The sequence below is a fragment of the Fusarium oxysporum genome, chromosome 3 (assembly GCF_000149955.1).
Source record: "Fusarium oxysporum f. sp. lycopersici 4287 chromosome 3, whole genome shotgun sequence".
NCBI lineage: Eukaryota > Fungi > Ascomycota > Sordariomycetes > Hypocreales > Nectriaceae > Fusarium > Fusarium oxysporum.
This window is the reverse complement of record NC_030988.1, coordinates 2,215,807-2,239,361: the sequence shown is the minus strand read 5'-3', so window position 1 is coordinate 2,239,361 and position 23,555 is coordinate 2,215,807. Positions and strand designations below refer to the sequence as shown.

Here is a 23,555-nt window from a genome sequence, read left to right as displayed (position 1 = left end):
CCAGGCTGACTATTCAAAGATCCTCAAACAAATGTTTATTTTGCGTTTACAATAACATGGGCTCATTCTCTGATAACATGATAAAATTGAGCCGTTCATTTTACATTGGCAGTCAGGTGTTCTGACATGTGGCACACGTCATTCCAGGCTTTAGACGGATCATACAGTCTCGGCTACGTAGAGCTTTGAACGTAAGAAACAGCGGAACACTACAGTTAAATTACCTTAAATCAGGATGCGTGGATTCGGTTACGTGGCATCGGCAAGTCCTTGCAATCCAACAGTCGAAGTGACTGAAGGAATGACTTACATGTGATGCTACGCCTTGTATGCTGCTTCCGATAGTTAATATAAGAAGTTAATTTTGCATATCACACACGCAACTTCCGCACGAAGTGTATTATCGTCAAATGCAATCAGCGAATACAACACTCATTATACTGAGATGATCTGGTCATCTATTCATTTTCAGCTGTTGTTGCGGCCGAGACGATACATTTTTATGCGCGACTTTAATAATCTGATCATCATTGTGGCTTGATCGTTAAGGTGGCAATAAGTGACTAGACTTCCGAAGCTCGTGAGGGGAGCTACAACGGAGGATAAAACGTGTTTCTTTAGCTGTACTCTGCCAGTACGCAAATACGCTTCCAATACGACACAAACCAATGACACGAAACGGTCAAATCACCAAAGTTTTCTCACTTGGTAATGCTGATAGGCTGATTAGAGTCAGTTAGTTGATGATAGTATTTCCTTATGATCAAACTCAAGCATTGTCTCTTTGTTAATATGCAGACAGTATCCATGGAAAAAACGTCTATTGGCGAGTGAATTTTAGGGCAGCTCAGTGCAACTGCGTCGGCCGAGTTTCTCAGTCAACTTTTAATCGAGGAAAAACATTATCCGGCGACTAATGCATCCTCACTGCTCTTGGCTCAACGAGCTCGCATTCTTCTTCCATGTCACCTTCCACAGGAGGTGATTATCTCGCCGCAAGACTTGTGCAGATTGGCATCCGTCATCATTGTATCGTTCTAGGGACTTATAACCTCATCCTCCTTGAGAAACTTGAGGCTCATCCATCCCTGGCCGGAGTCGGCTGCACGAATGAGCTGAGCTGCTCCTTAGCTGCCGAAGGCTACGCTCGTGGCAAGGGACTTGGCGTTTGCATAACCAGCTATAGCGTAGGCGCCTTCTCAGCCTTCAATGGCGTTGGTAGTGCTTATGCAGAGAATGTCCCTGTTTCCCTCATCAGTGGATCACCCAATACTAACGATATAGGGCGTCTAATAAACCACAACCTCGGTTAATATGACACGACATACTTTGGAAAAACCGGGGGCCCTCAATTCCTTCAGGATTCAGACTGTTAGTCTGAATGTCCTAGAATTAGAGTTCAAAAGTCCTAGATGAAATAATTTAGATATATAAACCCGAGAAGAACATTTATCTCATAATTAACCACAAATTTAATATAACGTATATATATAACGTGGTTGATAAGCGGGTGTCACAAAGAACCCTCAATTTACATCATGTCCATTTGATCAGATACTTTTCAACCACCAAATATGTCACAACCCTCAGATGAAGCTAGAATTCTTCTTGCACTTCAGGCCCTTCAAAATGACCCCAAATTAAGTATCCGACGCGCTGCAACTATCTATAAAGTCCATTACCGTACCTTACATCGTCGTCAACATGGCATTCAATCACGACGCGATTCCATCCCAAACTCACGGAAACTATCTGATCTAGAAGAACAGATAATAATTCGATTCGTCCTTGGCCTAGATTCGCGAGGATTTCCTTCGCGATTGTGTTTTGTGGAAGAAATGGCCAATTCTCTGCTTATAGACCGCGACGCGTCACCTGTTGGCAAGCGCTGGGCTCATAACTTCATAAAGTGACAACCAGAGCTAAAGATGCGTATATTTCGGAGATATGACTCTCAGAGAGTCAAATGCGAAGATCCGACTATTATTCGTGGCTGGTTCAGGCTTATACAGAACACAATCGCGAAGTATGGTATCCGATCAGATGATATCTGGAACTTTGATGAGACAGGCTTTATGGTGGGCGTTATTATGGCCGGAATGGTTGTCACCGGTTCAGAAAGGCAAGGAAGACCAAAATCAGTGCAGCCTGGAAACCGGGAATGGATTACTGTGATCCAGGCGATTAATGCGGAAGGCCAATCGATCGCGCCGTCTATCATTGGTGCAGGCCAATATCACCTTGCGAATTGGTACCGAGAATGCAACCTCCCAGGTGATTGGGTTATTGCAACGAGCCAAAATGGATGGACAAATAACGAGCTGGGTCTTAATTGGCTAAAGCACTTTGATCGGTTTAAAACTAACCGATCAACTGGTCCCTATCGTCTTCTGATCCTTGACAGTCACAAAAGCCACCACTCTGCCGATTTCGAGAGGTATTATAAGGAGAACAAGATCATTACGCTATGTATTCCTGCTCATGCACCTCACTTACTTCAACCCATTGATGTTGGGTGCTTTGGGCCGCTAAAACAGGCTTATGGTCGAGAAATAGAGCATCTGATTAAATGCTCTATAACCCATATTTCTAAGAACGAGTTCTTTTCTGCCTTCTATACTGCATTTAAAGCTACTTTTACTGAAAGAAATATCCGGGGAGGTTTTAGAGGAGCTGGACTTGCTCCTTTTAACCCGGAAAATGTAATCTCAAAGCTTGATGTGCAGCTACGGACTCCAACGCCTCCCGGGGAGGCTGCTAAACCTTCGACCCCATGGGGTTCAAAGACCCCAAAGACAGCAACTGAGGCTCAATCTCAATCTGAATACCTCGAAAGGCGAATCGGAAGTCATAAAAGCAGCTCCCCAGAGTCAATAGTTGAAGCTTTAAACTCTAGTACTAAAGCAACAAAGGCCGCTCTACATCGGCTAGCCTTAGTAGAGGCTAGGTTAAAGGATCTTGAACAAGCAAATAAGATACTAAGCCGGCGCCGAAGGGCAAAAAGGACTAGACTACAGAAAGGAGGGGCAATGACGGTACAGGAAGCATCGCAAGTAATTGATCAGTTGGATGTTGATGCGCAGGTAGTGGCCGAATGATCTAGAAATGGTGCTCAAGGAAGGTCGGAGCGCCCGGGTGGTCGGCGTTGCGGTGTATGCGGCAAGGCCGGGCATAATGCAAGGACCTGTCGGGTAGTGATTGAGACCCCAAGAGAAGAGTATAGTGAGTAGTTTTAATTGATTAGATGGTTTATGGCGGTTTTAAAGCGATTTAAAGTCAAGAGGTTGAGATTTTTGTGACACTCGCTTATCGACCACGTTATATATATTCATTCAGTTCCCCTGCGCAATATAAACAACACCGAATGGCCCATTCCCATCTATAAATACAACCCCGGGAACAGCTCAAATGCAAAAATTACAATTCTTACGCTCGCCGATAGTAGTGACGACTTGCAAAACATTCCCTTGCATCCACTGCCCTTAGCTGAACGTCAAATAGATGTCTTCAGTACTGTTGACGGCTCCGCTGACACTACGACTCACTGGCCGGACGGCACAGCCGTCGTTGCAACGTATCAGGGTTCCAAGGAGGGCGCCTCAACACAGAATAGCAAATCCCCGAAAATCCCTGGTCAGAATACGTATATTAATCTCGGTCTCAACAAGCGTCCGACCTTCTTCGGTTGCAACACACACTCCAATAACTCAGGACCAATGATTGTTTACCAACCCCATGCGCTGTATATATATGGGTCCAACTTCGCAATCTTTGACCTCAAATACAGTGATACTGAGCGGAACTACATTGTTAGCAACGGCTACAAACATCGCAACCATGGGCAATGTCACGGTGGACTCAGACTGGCCCGCCTGCGTAGGCTGCGCGGTGTTGGCACGCAGCTTGGTACGCACAGGTACGAAGACACTATCCAAACGCGTAGACTGCTTCTCGAGGTCCTATTGGAATGGTGCGACAAACTCAACAATTCCGGGTACATACGAGCCGGAGCAAATCATTGTCAGTGGCGTAGGGCACTCAGCACCCGTTGTGGTGGCGGTAGGAGTTACCTGGTAGTCAATGTCATGTTGCTGTATGTTTTACTTGATTAATCAGAGATTAAAAAGAATCATATATGTTGTCACGATGGCTCTCGAGCTTATGATCTTCCTATGTCGGAGCCACCTCAGTATACTACGCTATTGATTCAACCTGCTGTACTCTCTACTCTTTTCAAAGTTTTGACTATGATCTGGTTATGGTATTATCCGCCAAACACAAAACAAACTTGGATGTTGCAGGTTGTTGCTCTTCTTGTGGGCGAATTCATCCGCGCGCTCTCACCCAGGCTAGACCGAAGTAGTAGGCATCATAATCTAGACATTGTTCGTCGCGCCATTCTCCTCTTCAGCTCTCTGGTTGTAGCCGTGCGCTCGAGAATCACCCCTTTAGTGCAGGAACCATTAGTCTACCGTCCAAATGCCACCACGTTTCAAGAGTACTTACTTGGTAAGTTTTTCAGCCTGACGCCTGATTTCGCGCTTTGTCTCATCGATCCTAATATAAGTACGGAAGACGTATACCCCCTAGAGATTGTTGCGTTAGGTTTTCCGAGTGTTTAAAAACAGGAACGAATTCATGGAAATGACCCACAAGGATCCCACTCAGAAGATGGAGGAACCATGCGATAAATGAAAAGGCCAGGACCGTCTTCCACGACCCGCAACCCGCCCCGTTGATGGTAACTGTCCCAATGGGCCCGACTCGCCAGAAACGACCCCAATAGTAGCCCCAATAGTCGTAATACCAACCTACAGAGCAAGCGTGACCACCAGTTCTCTATAAAATAAAACGAACATTGCGCATGATTAGTATATGGTCTTAGTTATGCGGTGATATGAAAATGGAAGAGGGGAGCCATACAGTCTGAAGCAGGCAGTATGCCACGAGCCACATCACAAACATTACAAAGTCAAAGGGAAATCCCAAGAACATATTCTTAAATGGCGGACAGAAAATGAAGGAGTAGATGATACCAAGGCACGCAACAACGATGCCATAGATGATCCGTCCATCGGCATACACCTCCGCGATGCTGATAAGGTAACAGAAGCGCGAGAGAATTCCTAGGACGATTATAGCGGAGGCAAGCTCGCCAAGACGGAGAAGAATGGAAATAACTTTATGTGCAACACCAGTTCCTACCATTTTGGAATGTAGCAGGAGTGATTGAGAAGATGATGTAGGTCACTTCAGTTTGCAACCGTTATGTGGTAGGTACAGCTAAATGAGTTTGCTGCTCAGATTAAGACGAAGTGCAAGGAGAACTGTGGTGTATATACTTACGAGGCAACTGGTTAATTTCTGCATCTGATATCATCATTACGCAACAGTGTCTCATGGTGGCCACATGTCCCCGGGGTTCCTACGAAGCAGAGGAGGAGTCTGTACATTATCGATATGGCAGACGGCAATAATCGCTACAGAATTGTACTTGACAGATTAGCGAGAGGAGTGGAATTAAAGTTTAGGACAGAAGTCAGCATGTTCTGATAACGGGTCTGGACTGTTCCTCAGCTAAAACTTTAAAGTGCCAGTGTTATGATGAGTCATTGACTGCTGGCAGCCGTAATTCAGGGTTGTTTGACTATTCCCTATTCTGGTGCAAAGAATCTTGGTTGGTGTGGCATGCAAAGACACACATAACATCACGCAACCGACAGATTCCTTTGCAACATGTTTTTGCTGTAATTCTGTCATCGGTATGTTCCTCCTTCCCTGTGCAATTCCCATTCCTTACCCGGCTTCTTTATGCGTATACGTTAAGAACCGAATTATATATACATTCCTTACAGCCTTTGAGAGTTGTATAGAGGAATAGGTCCCCGCATGGTGGGTGATTATGTAGAGCGTACTCACGGGCCAGGTCAGTAGCTTAGCATCCATCCAGGAATTGTTTGTCAAGTACCTAGAACTTGCAAATAGTTCCTCGAGTGCAGGTGAGGCGTTTTCGTTCGCAAGATGTACTTGATGGTGGGCCATCACGATCACAAGCAAAGATGACACTCGACGACGCGGGACAAATGAAGCAATACTAACAGTCAATGAAGGAAAAGCATAACACACCCTTTGGCTTGGGCTCAACAGGCTCTGCTGAAAATGATCGGGTCATGTTCGCTGGGTATCATGAGGCAGTAGAGGCAGGCCGACTACTATCGGAAACATTGTCTGCAGGCGGTTCCAAGGGGATCGAGATATGCTAATTTTCTAGTTTAGTCTCTTGTTCAGCCTCTTTGCGTGGTTATTCTTTTCAACTTGTGAAATCACCCGCCATCAGGAGTTGACTAACAGCAGTCTATAGTCTGTCTACAAGACAGGTTTGCGAGTGGGAGAGTGCGACTTCAACATATTCCAGAAACCCTTTCTTGACCTCTCTCTTCACTATACAGTATCTTCTTTCAAGCGCAAAATACAAGGAAGCTGGGGTGTTCGTCGTGATCATGACGTGCTTTTTCAAATTGACTAGCTATCGGACCTCCCTCCGAGCAGTTTTACTGGACGCCACCCTTGCAATTCGCCAGGGATAACGCCACATGGATCTCGCGCGTTTTTTATTGGTCAACTTGTTTTGTTAGTTGTTGTCACCCGACGATACGCTCAAGTTGATACCACTTTATGTAGAGATTACGGCACTTTGTATATTTGGCTTGTGTCCATAAGTATGTGGCTTCTTATAATTTTATCAACACATTCGGGTCATCCGGACTTTCTGATTTATTGCAAGCCCATTGCTCTGTGGCCTGCCAACCAAGTCTTGAGATGAACCTTCACTATATCTGCCACGAGGCTGACACAGAGCCTCCGAGGAGAGAGCCGAATGGGCCTTTGACTCGTCCTGAGGAGGCGAGCAACCCATCGAATCAACAACCCCTTAGCAAGAATATTTCACTTCATGTTCCCGACGTTCAACTTCAACGTCAACTTCGATCAGCATCGCGCAAATCAAAGAACCGAAAACGTTGTAGCGCAGCTCCCAGCAATCAAGAACACGCCCGAAAAAGCCATAACTTTGTCGAGAAACATTACCGTGCCCGACTCAAGGCGCAGTTTGAAAGGCTCCTCGAAGTTCTGCCAGCGGCACAGGCACGGAGCCTTGCTGACAGGGATATCGCAGCCAATCTTGGCCAGGTTCTAAGCAGAGGACAAATATTGGATATGGCAAGAAATCGAATCCTTGAGTTGGAAGGAAAGATTGAGGTTATACTGAAAAAGAGAAGAGATGGCTATCACGTATCATGACGGACATAAGGCGAGCGATTTATAGTAAGGGTACAGCATGAAAATCTTATTATCGTAATCGTATGGTCTTAGAAGGAATTTGATTTTATTCGGGACTATCAGATGGTTTTAAGAGCAATTAGTCCACGACATTAAGCATATATAATAATATAAAATATGGAAAAAAAAAAAAGGCTGCTCTTCAAAGCGCGATCTATGGTCTTGCAAGAGGTAGACTATCGTTGATCGTGAGAAGGTAACCAATAAACTCATATCTACAGCTTCAATATACGTATATATATAACTTATAGAGTAACGTACATGATAAGCGTGCGGGATAAACATTTCTCAACATTACATCTAACGTATATAATAAGCGAGTGCACCAACCAAGCGAGTGCACCAGAAATTCCCACTATCAAGACAGAATAGAGCTTAAAATCACAGCAAAGCATCTAAGTAATTGAAACTAATCTCTATACTCTTCTTCAGATATTCGTACAGCTATCTGACTTGTTCTTGTATTATGTCCAGTCTTTCCACAGGTTCTACAGCGCCTTTCTCTCGCCAGCTCTGTCCTTCCCCTACCACCACTTCTCGATAATTCGGCCACCATCTGCGTATCAACGTCTTTCTGATCAATTACATCCATACCCTCACCTACAGTCATCTTTCCTCCATTACGTAGGCGGCTTTTTTTTTTTGCTCTGCGCCTTTTGCTAAGAGTCTCATTTGCCTGTCGAAGGATCTGATTCTCACACTCTAATAATGCTATCTGATGCATTATCGCCTTCGTTCCCTTAGAAGATGACTTGAGCGCGTTAACAATAGATGCTGGAGAGCTGTACTGGTGCCTTCTGATTCGTCTTTCAAGGTATTCAGACTGAGAAGTGGCCTCGAGGACAGTCTTTGCCGTCTTGGGCACCCAAAGGTCGGGAAGGCTAGCCTCCTCCTCGATTGGCGTTGGAGTTCGTAGCTGCACATCAAGCTTCGATATAACACTTTCCGGGTCTAAAGGAACAAGCCCGGACCCTCTAAGCCCCCCCCCCGATATTACTTTCAGTTATAGCGGCTTGGTGGGCGGCATAAAATGCCGGAAAGAAGTCCGTCTTTGGAACATGGGTTAGAGAGCACCTAATCAGATGCTCTATTTCTCGACCATATGCCCTTTTGAGCGGCCCAAAGCACCCGACATCAAGAGGTTGAAGTAGATGAGATGAATGAGGCGGCATACATAGCGTAATGATGTGGTTCTCTTCGCAATATTTTTCAAAGTCAACCGAGTGGTGACTTTCGTGTCCATCGAGGATTAGAAGACGATAGCGACCAGTTGATCGGGTTTTTGTGCATTGATCAAAGTGCTTGAGCCACTCAAGACCAGTCTCATTATCGGTCCAGCCATTTTGAGTTGTCGCAATAGCCCAATCCCCGGGGAGATTGCTTTCTTGGTACCAGCTGGCGAGGTGATATTGGCCCGCAACGACGATAAACGGCGCGATGGCCCAGCCTTCCGCATTGATCGCCTGAATCACTGTAACCCACTCTCGGTTTCCAGGCTGCACTGAATTCACCTTTCCACGTTTTTCTACGCCTGTGATAACCATTCCGCTTGCAATAACGCCCATCATAAAGCCGGTCTCGTCAAAGTTATAGATATCAGCGAGGCTGATACCATATTTCGCGATTGTATTCTCCACGAGCCTAAACCAATCGCGGATAATAGTTGGATCTTCGCATTTGGCCCTCTGATAATCGTATTTACGAAAAGAACGCGCCTTGAGGTCTAGTTGTCGCCTGACGAAGTTGGAAGCCCAGCGCTTGCCAACAGGTGACGCGTCGCGGTCGGCGAGCAGTCGGTTGGCCATTTCTTCAACACCACGCAGTCGCGGGGGGAAATCCTCGTGAATCCAGGTCAAGAATGAACTGAACAATGATCTGCTCTTCTAGATCAGATAATCTGCGTGAGTTAGGAATGGTATCGCGTCGAGACTGGATGCCTTTCTGTCGGCGACGAAGGGCATAATAATCCACCTGGTACAACCTTGCGGCGGGTCGGAGACCCAGTTTCGGGTCATTTTGAAGGGCTCGAAGAGCGAGAAGCATGTTAGCTTCATTATTTGATTGTGGCATATTTAATGGTTGAGGAGTAGTTAATTAGATGTGAAGAGGAGAGATTGGGAGATTTTTGGTGCACTCGCTTGGTTGGTGCACTCGCTTATCATATACGTTACGACCTAATTGAAAAGGAACTCACAGAATCATCTAATCTTCGACATCCTTCTCAAGGTCATTGAGCTGTAAATGTGCTTTACTCAGCCAACGATCATGAATCTGTTCAAGCTCTGGAAGTACTGCTGATTGACCTCTGCGCTCTTTAAGTATTCTTACTCGAGGATTTATTAAGGGACCTGACGTGCCGGCAAGTATGAAGGATAAGAGGACCGATGGAGAATAGACTATAATAATGGATCTAAAGAAATAATCTCTATAGTATCTATGCGCAAATGAGGCAGGGCTTGCTGCTCTTTAAGTAATAGCGTTTCATATTCTCTTCTAGCATCTTCCTAAGTAAAACAAATTCCAATATTAGGTATATATCCTGGCATCATATGCCCTATTGTCTTGTTACAATTTTACTAGAGGTGAGACTCCTGTCAGACATTGCGTGTATTCAGTCCATTGATCCAGATTGGTACATTCATGTCGTGTTCTGTTTTTATTCTGCCCCTTCAAGGTTTTACCTTTTTGGATGTAATCTTAAAGTACCCCAGCTTGCACGTAACACCTATTGCCTGTTCAACAACTCCACATAAATCGTCGATATCGTAACCTGCTAGGATATCATTATTTTACCGCCTAGCCAGCCAACTTACTATAACCACATCAAGCGAAGATACTGAACGTCCTAATATATTAAAATATAGTTATATTTCCGACTGCTTCAAACCTTTTATAGGAATCTCATTCTCCACCATGCATTGCCCGAAAGACCTTTGCATTGGCATCGCCAACGGCCTGTTCAAAAGCATTCCTATCGGCTTTGCAAACCATGCCGAGCTTCGGAAGCTCATCCTTTTCAAAATACCTCTGCACAACTTCGTTCGTGCACTTGGATACTCCATTCTGGAACCCATGCTATATGGTGTTAGTTTGAGAGCAGGAAGGGAGGGAGTTTCAACTTACGCCGGCACCCTCGTGGACCAGAAGTCTGCTTTCACCGAAGCGCGAAGATACGTCCCAAGCACCACTCAGAGGCGTGACAGGATCCCATTTGCCATTCACAAGAAGAATGGGGTTCTTAGTATTAATTTGGTCAAAGCTGCCACCGTATGTTTCGGCCGCGGTGAAAGGCCACTGCGCACAAGGCCAGAACTTGCCGCTGATAGAATCCGCGAAAGAGCCCTGTGCCACCTGAGCCTGAAGCAGTGAGTACATATCTTCGGGTTTCTCTGCTCTATACTTGGAATCGGAACATGCGATTGCGTGGAAAGCGTCGACACCTAGGTTCCATGGTAATCCATCCTCTTTCTGCTTCTCTGGTGCCTCTTTGGCGGCTTGAGCTTGGATTTCGATAGCTTCAGGTCCAATCAGGCTGCTAAAGTTCCCAACAAGTACCGGGCCAAGTATCGAGCTGAGACGTAAGAACTTGGCGGGGCTATACAAATTGGCTTGGATCACACTTTTAATGAAGAGTGATAGATCCCACTTTCCAGGGCTAAACCAGAAGACCCGCGGGGCCTGGAGCTCTTTTGGCACCATGATAGGATCATCCTTAAGCTTCTGAAGAACATCGGAAAGTTGGCTCATCAGGCTCTCGGCCGTGGTTTTAGTGCCGGTGAAGTTAGCCAGCGGGCAAACTTCTACATCAGCGTCAATACACTGCTCGAAAAAGTGGAACAGTGCAGATTCCGTATCGCGTGTAGCACTAGCCCAATTACCGCGGTAGTATCCATCAGGCTCGACGACAGAATCCAGGAGCAAATGACCAATGCGTTCAGGGAACATGGCTGCAAAGGTCTGTCCGAGAATGGTGCTATACGAGCGGCCCCAGAATCGTAGGAGACCATCCTCTTTTAAGGCATCGACGATGGCGAGCAGATCTTTAGCAACAAAGGTGGTTCCATAAAAGCGGCCGGTGTCTTTATGGTTCTCATAGCAACCCTTAAAGTACTCTTTGGCACCGTGCCAAGTCTGATGTTTGAGAATATTGTAGGCATCAACCTGAGGGTTAGGTAATTGTGAATAGGGGTTGCGCCGGGACAGGCTGCCCGAGTCTGAGTCGGCGGTCTTGTTTCTGACTGCGCAGGAGAAGGGGATCGTACGTCCTGTGCCTCTGGATCTTTATGAGCTTACTGTTGCTTGCTGAAGACGACTAGAACCTACCGTGCATCAAAGCCAATAACGTTGAAGCTGCCACCTAGAATACTACAGACATTAGAATTATGTAGCACAATAAAGTGCTTAAGCAACTTACTCTCGATACATAGGACCAAGAACTGCGACCTCTTCAATACCAGAAGACCCAGGACCACCGGGGTTAAAGATAACACTAGCCCTAGCAGGCTGCCTGGTTGCATTAACCTTGATCAGCTGGAGATCAATCTCTCCGCCGGACTTTGGATTCGTGTAGTCGAGGGGAACTTTGATTGTCGCGCAGTCGATGGCTTCTTTGATCTGCTCTTGGCGCGACTTGGGGAAGGGCAGGTCGCACGGCTTCCAGTCCAGGCCATCGACATTGTCGTTGCGTGGTAGCACGATTGCTAGGCTTAGTGGTATAAGAAGGAGAAAGCTTATTGCAGTGAGTCGAAGCATGATAAGATTGTTGTAAAGGTTTGATGTAGAAGAAATGGCTCTGGAGAGACTATGTCAAAATGTAGGGGAAATCGCAAGCTCTTTAAGCTTCATTTCTGAACTCAGTGGCTATGCACAGCCTAGCTCAAGCAGCCGTTGAACTATCCTTGGCGGGAGGAGAATGACGCAGCATCTTCACCGGTTTTCCAGTAACTGAAATGAAGTGACGCTGATCTGGTAGTATGGAAACTTGGAATAGATCTCATGTCAATGTTTTAGTGAGGCCGTGATATTCACACAGCGGCCTATTATACTTAATTTAGGAAGTAGATGAACGATCGTTTGGAGGGCTATATGTACCGGCCAATGAATGAGCTGCCTTGGATAGGGTGGGGTTCATATGCTTGGCTAGCTGGGCTAAGTCCTACCTTCACCAGACCATGCCCTTTTCTTGCTAGATGCGCCGCGCTTTAAAGCTTGGGAAGAACCAGAAGCGGTTAGATACGCACGAATACAATGGAGTGAGTGTATCCAAGTGTGGACCAGAATGTTGTGATGTTATTGATCGTCGACTTGATTCTTTGATCAGTCTGCCAAAGAGGGGTGAAACCCCTCTTTGGATACAAGAATAATATTGCAATAAGAGAAGTGGAGCCCATTCCTGTTGGGTTAGTGATAGTGCCTCGATAAAAGAAACATGTATTTTGTGGGTCCCCGGATATATCAATACCGGGTAGCGGGGAAAACACGTAAGAGAAGAAGAACAGAAAAAGAAGAACAGAGACAGAAGCTCCTGGGGACTAGATTGATCCTCAAGTGTGAAAATTAACCCTATTTTAATTGGATATTAACCCTACTCGCGTATCTGACAATTCCCAGCCGCCAATCTAACAGAAGCCAACCCCGCTTAGCCAACCTATCAGAGTATTGGTACCTAGTCTGGGCAAGGCGGTAAGAGGGTTAGACTGGGGTTTGTTCCATCTTCCTGACCAAGGTGGGACACTCTTGGAGCAGCAGGGAAATAACTTAGCGCAGCCACTGGCCTCGTGAGATTAATCGTCCAGTCATTTTGAATAATACCACCACTACTTAAATATCTGCATGACAATTATAAGAGTAATATTAAATAGAATTCTTGATTTTGAATCCAAACCCAGTTCCTGTTGCAGGGTGCAGCTCAAGCCCAAAACAAATGCCAAGAACTGAAATCAGGATTTCCGTGTCCTCGAGTGACGCAATTTTGCTATGCGCCTAACGCTAATGCTTTAGCTGCTATCGGCAAGACACAAGGCTTACAAATGCATAGCCGAACAAACGATCCTTCCAACTATCCACTCCATGTTTGGTTGGTAGCTGGCTGCTGTGCCTCAGGCCACCGAGATAGCTATTGGCTTCGCGACGACCGTAAACTCACCTCTATCCAAGGATACTTTCGTCACGTATCCACAAATGTGCTTTACAGCACAAACTATGTATAGCGCGAATGCGGCGAATTAAGGCGCTCCAGTGACTACCTAATAGCATAATTTCAAACTAGATAAATTGCTGCCGGAACGTACGACTAACGTCTCTCACCTTGGGTTTTTAAGAAACATTTAACTCAAAGTCTCTTCACAATGGCTGTTGAAACATCGAATTTGTTTGCTAAGCTGAAGGCTCACTTAGCTCATACACAAGCCAAGTTTTACCAACCCGACTCATCTGACTACAAACAAGTTGAACAATGCTTCATTGAGAAGCCAGTTAAAACTCTCGGTATCGTTAAACCGCAAAATGCAGATGAAGTTGCCGCAGTGCTTCAATTCTGCATTAGGAATAATGTCAAGTTCAGTGTACGATCGGGGGGGCATGATTGCGCAGCCCGCACGCTTGTCAATAAAACACTTGTGATCGATATGCGAGATATTAATGGGGTTGCCATCTCTAAAGATAAACAGAGCGCAAAGGTTGGAGGAGGTATCCTGACTGGCCAGGTGGCCAAAGTTTTAGGCGAAGAGGGATTAACTACGCCGGTGTGAGTACCTAGACTGCTAACAAGCTGCCTCTCTTGCCAATGCTAATTAAATAATCAAGGGGGACTATCGCCTCTGTAGGATACACTGGATGGAGTACTCTTGGTGGCTATGGACCATTGACGTCACATTACGGCCTGGGAGTTGATCAGATCACTGGTGCTAAGATCGTCAAGGCTCGCGGAGAGATCCAGACTGCTGATGGAGAGTTGCTTGTTGGCATCAGAGGCGGGGGTGGATCACTCGGCATTATTGTCGAGCTCACTATCAAGGTTTATCCAATTGACAAAGTGAGTCATTCAACTGTGTAAATAGGGTCCCTTGCTAACTCGATTCGGCTCAGATTCTTTCTTCTACTATTATATATGAATCGAGTAATTTGGAAGCTGCCCTGACTTCATACACTCAACATTACGAAGGGCTGCTCTCCACTCAAATGCTTCCAATTTGCCTTCAGCTCCAGCCAGCGATTATGCAAATGCCAGGCCAAGGAGTGGTTTTTGGAATAATCGCCAACTGGCACGGAAAGAACAAAGAAGAGGGGCGCTTCTGGATTAAGAATATCGCAGGAGCGGGGAAATGCGTCATGGAGGCTACCCAGGAAACCACAGTTGCCAAGATGCTCCAAAACAATGAAAAATTAGTTACTTGGCCATCATATGGTCGGGTCTTCACCCTAAATGTCAAGAAACTAACAACGAAAACGATAAAAGTTCTTGCCAGACACTGTTCTGATGCACTTGGAGGTGGCTTGATCTTCTCATATCACACGTGACATTCTTGACAAGAGCCGATACAACAATCAGTCTTCGGTACAAGAGCAAGGCATCATATGCTCGAGATTTACGCCGTTGTTCCAGATAGCAGCATTGTGGAAGAGCGAGTGCGATGGGCTGCGCAAGTCAAAGCCGATCTCGAGATGGCGGATGCTAGTGTTCAGCAGCACTGCCAATGAATCAAATCCAATCAAACAAGCGGTCAACAAATCCAGCATCGCGGACTATCAAATTTCTGAAATATGACCCCGGATTTGATTTGTTTGATTTGAGGGCAGCGCTGCTGCTCAGGAAGACTAGTGCCCAATTGGACAGCCAAGGCAGCCGGAAGCTAAGGGCATAGTAGACGAGCTGTAGGTCGTGTGGTTAGCGAGAAACTTTGCGGCGCAAGGATTCACAGGGTCGACGAACGAAGGCGAGGCTGAAGCAGGCCATAATAGCCCAGAGCCAGTCAGAGCCTTCCTCGGAGAGGTGAGATTGGCCGCCCTGAGGGTTGACGTGGAGAGCGTCATTGCGGGAGTAGATTAAATCTATAACTGCCAAGGTGATGAAGTTACTAAATGTTGTTTTGAAGTTGGTATGGCCTTATTAGGGCCGTGTTAACCCGAATAAAATGGTATCGAGTTTCGCGTGAGTTGCAAGTAGATAGCATATGACCGGGGGAAGATTGAGCGGAAGCGGATGATACCAGTCCTTCTCTAATAAACCCAAGTCCCTCGTCGTGGCCTGCTTGTCGATGTCACGAGCCCTGATTTGCTAATGTGTCTTATGGAATGCGTATATATTCTTGGTTGAGCTGTTTCCCCGCTCTAAGTCCCAGGAATCTCTTTATACTTGGTCCGACTGCAGTATCACTGCTATAACGATCGCACGCCTCATTATGTACAATACATAACTGACATCGACGTGGCATTTGCATCTGCCAAGATTAGACTCACACCAAGCTCATCACACCGTCATAAATTCGTGCGTAGCCATCAGTCAATCGACAAAACCAGTCTAGGACATAGGCAGTGTCTTGTTGCATTAACCAATTATTTACTATTCAAGTTGCATATCAGTGATAATTCACGTGTCAGGTCTGGCTGAGTGCTGCAAGTACAGTGTCCTGCTGCGTAAGTATGATCACACTTATGCCGCTGAAAGCTCTGACCTGGCGACATTCGATATGTGGCGTTCAGCCTCTGGAATGATGAACGGTTAATGACCGACTGATTATGTTGTTGGATCACGCATGGATGCTGATGCAGTTGATAATTAAGTGTTATTATTCTCTCCTTGCAGTCGGAAGGACCTTTGAGGCCTTATATCTTCGACTGATTCTTTCTAGGACTTGAGTCCTTGAGTCCTAGATCCTACGATTTGAGTTTTAGGACATCAAACTTTAATTTTAATCTTGAACCTTAATCCTGAAGTTCAGGGGGAACCATCAAGTCTTCCAACACTGCCTCCTCTCATGTATATGTCTGTCCCTTCCATGTTAAAAACACCTTGTTCGTACAGCCGCCATTCTGCTGACTCTGGACAACCCCACCAACTACCCGAACCGTACCACTCGCACTAGCGTCACCAACAGCACTCGTCCTATCTTAAAGGGATCGTCTCGAGACGTCATATTTCAGCCATCTTTCTCCTCAAATTATCCCCATTTTTCATCTAGTGCCAGCTCCCTCGACATGATTTCTTTTGTGGAATTCCGGAAGCCGGCCGACGATCATGAACCTTCGAACCGCCAATCGCTTCCTCCGGTCCCTGAGGCCATTCAGGGAACCAAACCAGGCCATTATCCTCCTAGACCTCCGTCTAGCATTCAGCTGGGGCTCAGTCTTCCATCGCCTTTCGGTCCCGCTTCTAGATCGTTCCCCGAGGCTGAGAAGCACTTCTCTCTGCAGCCACGGCACACGGTTTCACCTTTTCCTCCCCGACAGGATGCTCTTCCCGCCTTCTCGCATACCCCTGGGCCTCCTTTCACCAACCGGCCGCTACCGTCTCCTGTTTCTGACCGCCGCCAGAGGTTCTCAGCTAAGCCAGAGATCCTTACTCAACACCGCCGTCCTGAACAGCAGAAGCCTCCTGAGCTTCATCATTCCCTCAACGGAGTGTATGCGCATTCTCCTCCGCCACTTCCGCCTCCGGCTCCAGCTGCCTACCAACCCGGTCAACTATCTCCTCGCCAGATGCCTCTGCCCGCTTGTATGAGCTATCCCAGGCACGCGGTTCCTACTCATGTCCCAGGTCTTTGTGATCCAAGGGCACCTCCTCACGCTGAAGAAGCCGATTATGCTACCCGAGCTCTATATGATGCTACGGTCAGGATATACTTTGAGAACTGGAGCTATCAAGATTCCTTGAGCCGAGTAAGTCGAACTAAGCGAGTATGCACGGTCGTTAATGCTGACTATCATTAGATTGGGTCCTCATCCCGCATGCTTTTTAACTTTGTCGAAGCGTACAGCCGAACTGCTGGTGAGCAGCACGGAGCTCACCTCATCCCCGAAAGACTGCCGACGGAACAGGAAGTTAGCGACATGCTCAGCAACATTGACATCATTAAGCGTTCTCTGGAACAAGTGAGAGACTTGGTGCAAACATCAATTCAGAACGAGCGAACTTGTGAAGGAGCCAAGTTGAAGGGCCCCAACGAAGAGGAGCACGACGTGCCTAGTCACAGAGATGCAATGAAGCCCCAGTATGGTATGACGGAGGTCAAGAAGCGACAAAGGGTAAGGCCCGTCACGCGAGGAAAACAAGACAAAGCTCACGTGAACGTTGGCAGCGTGCGGTTCCACCTGGCGGATGCCATAGCTGCGACCGAATCGACACCCCTGAATGGCGACGCGGACCTGATGGAGGGAGGACGTTGTGCAATGCATGCGGCCTCCACTATGCAAAATTGTTAAGGAAACTATAACTTGAAGCGATGTCGATCCGCTCGAAACCCGAAGAAGCATATCAACCATGAGGCTCACACACGGTCCCCAAAGACTTGACCCATGAGCAGTCCAGCTACATCTACTGTACCAGTTACCAGCAGTAGTTTGACGACGTACACAGTTTTCGTCCGTGCGGGGTATGAAGCTCTTCGCCTTAACAACTCTAAACTAAACCATCCGTGCTTGGTCTTCAAAATGACACCGACAGCATGGGGTTGAAGCCTGTAGTCTGAGAATCATCTCCACAAGAAAGAAACTTGTGATAGAGTACGCGAGAACAATCTTGGCCGCCAATCGAGCACATCAACTGATCTCAACTAGATTTGAATCCCCAGAGCAGGCCACGTTCTTCCCAGTTCTGGTGTTTCTCGGGGCCTACGCAACTCTGCCGTTGCCAGGTAAACAATACAGCCTCTCGTTCAGCGCGGTAAATACGGAATCCAGAGCTTTTGAAATCCCTTGGGCTCTGGGTCGAGCCTGGGGTGCGCGTCCTGATTTGCTGCCCATGACGAGCACAGGTACGCTCTCTCGCTTGATGTGTCGCGTCCTACGACACACCCCGGGGATGATCACAAGCTCTCTTTGAATCTAGAAAGGGACCCACGAAACTCCTTCGGACCCTTGAATTGCGGAATCCAGATCATGTTCTTCACACAACTCGGCCACTTCACCACGATACAGAATCATGGTGGGGAATCTATCTACCGATGTAGACGAAATGTAGATAGACGCCAAGATGAAGACGGAAAGGAGAGGGACTTTTTTTATTACGCAATTCCCTTCTAAAGCAAGGTACCGGTGCTCCCACCTTACTACCATCCAAGACCACCTAATGCATAAACAAAATTTCGCTCCTCCCATACAACATCCAAATTTTAATATCTACAAAAATAGGCCCCATTCTCAATTATTAAATTAGGTTTTGGAGAAAGTTTCTAGAAAATTCTTCAAATTTTACTGTCTGCGTGGTTTGTTTTAGCCTCTCAATCGCTCCGTGTGCGCTGCCAGTGCTTTGTTACGACCATAAAGTCATCACTTTCGTCCTCTGATCCGACACCCACGCCAATCACCGACTCGACCTCCTCGTCTACACCCAACTCTATTTCTGCCTCTGTTGAATCAGGAAGAGCTTCCCCAGTCGCTAGAGCTTCTGCTAGAGTCATAAATCGTCGGTTCCGGTTCGGTATCGCCTTCCTTTTACTACCTCGCCGCACCTGGGCCACCTGCTTTTCGAGGCCAGCAATTCGCTCATTCTGAACGTCCACCTTCATCTCTGAAGCTTCTAAGCCCTTTTTGATCTTACTGTGCTTCCACCTGGTCGGTCGGCTTCGGTGTTTGGCCATATCCCTCACTTGCCGGCTCGTTTTCGGGGTATCATCTGAGTGCAGTGGAGGAGGGCTTGGTGTCTGGAACTGTTCCTGCAGTTTTTCTTTGTCCGGTTGAATTTCCGGATGTGTTAAAGCTTTTTGACGGCTGAGAGGCGAATTTCCAGTATATCTCCAGCCGGATAAGATAATCTCCTTCCTCATGGCCGCCTCCCTGGCTTTCGGATATGCCCGAATAAAGTTGACTTTGTCAACCGGCACAGAATCGGTCAAACTAGCCAGCATTTGGAGTTCTTTCCGATACGCACCTTTGATGACATTAAAAATTCCATTGTATAACGGTTCTAAACCATGGGAACAATGTGCTGATAGGTAACAGCAGTAGACGTTGTTTAGAAAGCACGTAGCCATCCATTCATCCCGGATGCTTGTCAGCGATCTTATAGCTGTTGGAAGATCCGGGAGTCCCCCTCTCCTTCAGGATTCAGACTGTTAGTCTGAAAGTCTTAGATTAAAAATTCAAAGTCCTAGATACAATCATCTAGAGATATTAACCCGTGAATAATTCTCAGCTCAATAAAGTTTTACAAAAATATATTTTCACCAAGCACTACCGCGCAATATAAACAATACAATGAGGTCTTTAGGAACACTAGATGTGTTGACTGTGCAGAACACCGGTGCTGGAGTTGCCGATCGGGCCGCAGACGAAGAGTGACTGGACATGCTAGTGGACGTTATCCTGGCTGCGTCTGTATACGATTGAACTGACGACCGTGGTGTCTCAGTCTTGCTCAGCATGCCTAGCTATAGTTAAGTCTGCTCCAGCTCGCCGCAAACCTGGGTGAGCTGGTCTCGGATTTGCGATAATTCTTGTGCCATCTGGGCCGTGGCCCTGGTCGCTTCCTCAGTCATGTGATCTCTAAGCTTGGTGAACTTAAGCTCAAATTCGGCCTTCATTGCTTCGACTTTCTTATTGAAGTCCTGCTCAAGCTCTAGACTGCCTCTACTGTACCCCTGGATGACTTAGGGGCAGTTTGCTTCTGAGCTCGGTTTTATCCTAGAGCTCCCTCACTAGTCTCACATTCCTCCTGCCATTCTATATTACCGTTTTAATTCTCTATCTCTAATACCTTTATTATCCTGACCCTCTTCTGCTGAGGGCAATAATATCCCCCGCCCGAACCATCCGGATTATCTCCCATGACGTGTTGTTTATATTGCGCAGTAGTGCTGGGTGAAAATGTATTTTATGAAACTTGGTTATTCATTAGTGAGATGAGAGTTCTTCTCAGGTTTATATCTCTAAATGATTTCGTCTAGGACTTTAAACTTTAAATCTAGGACTTTCAGACTGTTAGTCTGAATCCTGAAGGGAAGGGGGATCCCCGGATTTTCCAACAGTAGGCACAAGTTTAGATATTTTCTGTCGGTTGCAGCGGTTGCAATCAGGGTGGGGAATCTATCTACCAATATAGACGAAATGTAGATGTAGATAGATGTAGATCTACATCTATCTATCTACCAGGGGGCCATGTGGGTCATCTATCTATCTATCTTACCGTCGGATATGTAGGCGAAATGTAGATAGACGCCAAGATGAACACGGAAAGTAGAGGGACTTTTTTTGGTGCGCAATTCCCTTCCAGAGCAAGGTACCGGTACCCTCACCTTACTACCTACCAACACCCCCTGTCGGATCATTTCCCTTCCACCTTTTCCTCAAGCTCATCGCAAATTTTGGTCAATCTCTTGATACAGCTCCCCCTTTTCAAATGTCAAGTGGCATACCATATAGTCGACTCACAGTATAGAGCATCTGCCACAATGCCAACTCCAAGCGACTTGTTCAGTCAATCGGTAACGTGTTTGATAAGTGAGTGGGTCATCCAAGTGAGTGAGTCAATCTTATTTCCACCTTAAATCCGGGGTTTAAAAAATTCTTTAAAAATTCAAACTAAGCCTAAATTGGCTGTAGTTTTAGTAGCATATATATAAGTCTTAAAATATATTATATACATTTTTTAAGATTTTTAGAAAAATTCTATATAGCTATAAACCTTAAAAGCTATTTATACTGTATTTTATACTGTATAATTAAGCTTTACTATATAAAATAAAATAGCAAAAAATCTTAAAGAAATATTTTATAATAAGGTTAATTATACTATTCTTAAAAATATTTTCTTTAAATTTTTATCTATTTTATTTAGAATAAAAAGATACTATAGGGTAGGTTTTTTAATACTATACAGTGCAGTGACTCACTCACTTGGATGACCCACTCACTTATCAAACACGTTAAACTTAAAGTTATAAGTATTTTTATAAATATTTTTATTTTTATTTTAAAACTTTAAAATTTATATATAATTTAAGAATTAAATATTAACGTGTATGATAAGCGAGTGGGCCAGACAAGCGAGTGAGTCACTACATTTCTCACCTTAAAAGCCCTTTTTTAAACTTTTCTTAAAAGGTCAATTTAACTCTGAAATAGCTAAAGAATATAATATAATATATTTAACTACTAAATCTTTATATATTACTTTTATAAAAACTATAACTATTTTCTTTATAAAGTTATATAGCAAAGTCTATTTACACTGTGAAATACACTGTATTTTAAGGTTTTATATAGAAAATAAAATAGATAAAAATCTTTTAAAAATATCAATTATTGTAATTAACTATACTAAGTATAAAAATATTCTTTTAAGATTTTTAGATATTTTATTTACGAGTTAGAACTCTATAGGGTAGGCTGTTTTTATACTATACAGTATAGTGGCTCACTCGCTTGTCTAGCTCACTCGCTTATCATATACGTTAAATTAAATTAAAATAATTATTAAAGTATTTTAATACTCCTTATAATATATAAAGCCAAAATAAATTAATTAAAATACTATAAAAATTAAACCTATTTTATAATAATTAAAAAAAGCCTATTATATTTAATTTTTCAACTTTTATCTTAAGGCTATTATATATATCTATAATAAAAGGTTATATTTTAATAATATAAATAAAAAAAAGTTATATTTATATAATTTAATTCTTAACTAGCTTAAATAAGAAAAAGCTAAAATTTGAGATTTTATCTTATATTTTTAAACCTTTTTAAAAAAGCTGAATTTTGGTGAGGAAAGTGTGCGGGGTCTAGGGGTGTAAGGGGTGTGTCACGGGTCAGGCTCGGGAATACAGGTGAACAGGGAACGCTTTAGGCGGATAGGTTCTATTGCTACGGATAGGCACTGCCGGCAGGTCAGGCTCTATTGACAAGACGTAGCTCGAGGAGCTACGTTCGGGAGCTATCTGGCGGTCGGTCAAGATCTTCTGCGATAACGTATCGCCACGTGACTGAGATCCACTTGGCCTATCGGTCTAGGGTAACCTGGTCTGGTCTTACGCTGTGACAGGGTGGTGGGGAAATACGTTAGTCGGTAACGGGGGCCCGTTACTGTTAGATTGGCGGCTGGGAATTGTTGGATAAGTGATAGCGCCTCGATAAAAGAAACATTTATTTTGTGGGTCCCCGGATATATCAATACCGGGTAGCGGGGAAAACACCTAAAAGGACAGAACAGAGACAGAAGCTCCTGGGGACTAGATCGATGCTCAAGTGTGAAAATAAACCCCATTTTAATTGGGCATCAACCCTACTCGCGTATCCAACAATTCCCAGCCACCAATTTAACAGTGACCTCCTGAAGGGCTGTGGCACTCAAAGGGAGAGGAAGAATTGCAAGCCACAAGCATAAAAACTTCAGCCGCTAACAAAGAACGCAGTATTTAGTAATCTATGACGTTAACATACCAACCCCTTCTACAAAGTGAACTTTGTTTTAACATCATTTCAATCCTCCCTTAAAGCAATGCAAGGCTTGCCAACCAGGACTGTCAGGTGGTTGCTCTTTAGTGACCTTCATTTTAAGCATCATGACTTGAATCGAGTCTGGCAGACAGCGAAGTGGATTGTTGCTGAGGCGGAGCGACATCAGGTCAGGAGGGTAGTAGTATGCGGCGATCTGCTAATGAGCCGCACCATGCAGCCAACGCATGTTTTGTCTACATGTTATCGCTTCATTGGCTTGCTCAGTGATATCATACCCCAAGTCCATATCTTACTTGGGAACCATGACCTTGCCTACCGTCGTGACTACCAAACCACAGCCCTCGACGCCTTCAACATTAATCGCCTAGCCCCCTACGTCTCTATTCATAAAGATATTGCCCAACACGAGTGGGATGGCCGACGTGTTATAGTTTTGCCATTTCGTGAAGAGCAGAGTGAGTTGACAGATGCTGTGGCTTCTCTGAGTCCTATAGAGGCGAGCAAAACCGTTGCCTTTGCCCATCTTGCGATCAACAAGGCCATCACACAGCGGTACGTGGTCGGTGCTGACTTCAAAAACCTATCGGCGGCGAAATCTATCA

General features: G+C 45.3%; 5 protein-coding genes across 5 annotated transcripts; 3 read left to right on the top strand and 2 right to left on the bottom strand.

Annotated features, from left to right (window-relative positions):
• Positions 1-4,376: 4,376 nt before the first annotated feature.
• On the bottom strand, positions 4,377-5,208 carry FOXG_19272 (uncharacterized protein; the record flags this gene model as incomplete). The annotated part of the gene is made up of 4 exons (XM_018399468.1): positions 4,377-4,446; positions 4,507-4,586; positions 4,654-4,839; positions 4,924-5,208. 4 exons carry the CDS (start codon positions 5,206-5,208, stop codon positions 4,377-4,379), a joined length of 621 nt encoding a protein of 206 aa, XP_018242387.1.
• Positions 5,209-6,473: 1,265 nt separating this feature from the next.
• Positions 6,474-7,340, top strand: FOXG_19271 (uncharacterized protein). Its single transcript, XM_018399467.1, has one exon. It carries the CDS (start codon positions 6,820-6,822, stop codon positions 7,297-7,299), a length of 480 nt encoding a protein of 159 aa, XP_018242386.1. The 5' UTR covers positions 6,474-6,819; the 3' UTR covers positions 7,300-7,340.
• Positions 7,341-9,875: 2,535 nt separating this feature from the next.
• FOXG_06476 (uncharacterized protein) lies at positions 9,876-12,614 on the bottom strand. The gene is made up of 4 exons (XM_018385166.1): positions 11,753-12,614; positions 11,662-11,703; positions 10,462-11,611; positions 9,876-10,413 (listed from the first exon to the last, which is right to left on the bottom strand). Exons 1-4 carry the CDS (start codon positions 12,088-12,090, stop codon positions 10,240-10,242), a joined length of 1,704 nt encoding a protein of 567 aa, XP_018242385.1. The 5' UTR covers positions 12,091-12,614; the 3' UTR covers positions 9,876-10,239.
• A 1,071-nt stretch (positions 12,615-13,685) lies between these two features.
• Positions 13,686-15,036, top strand: FOXG_06475 (uncharacterized protein; the record flags this gene model as incomplete). The annotated part of the gene is made up of 4 exons (XM_018385165.1): positions 13,686-14,083; positions 14,143-14,371; positions 14,425-14,827; positions 14,888-15,036. The coding sequence occupies 4 exons, from the start codon at positions 13,686-13,688 to the stop codon at positions 15,034-15,036; spliced, it is 1,179 nt and encodes a 392-aa protein (XP_018242384.1).
• A 1,497-nt stretch (positions 15,037-16,533) lies between these two features.
• On the top strand, positions 16,534-17,757 carry FOXG_06474 (uncharacterized protein; the record flags this gene model as incomplete). The annotated part of the gene is made up of 2 exons (XM_018385164.1): positions 16,534-17,214; positions 17,266-17,757. 2 exons carry the CDS (start codon positions 16,534-16,536, stop codon positions 17,755-17,757), a joined length of 1,173 nt encoding a protein of 390 aa, XP_018242383.1.
• Positions 17,758-23,555: the final 5,798 nt, after the last annotated feature.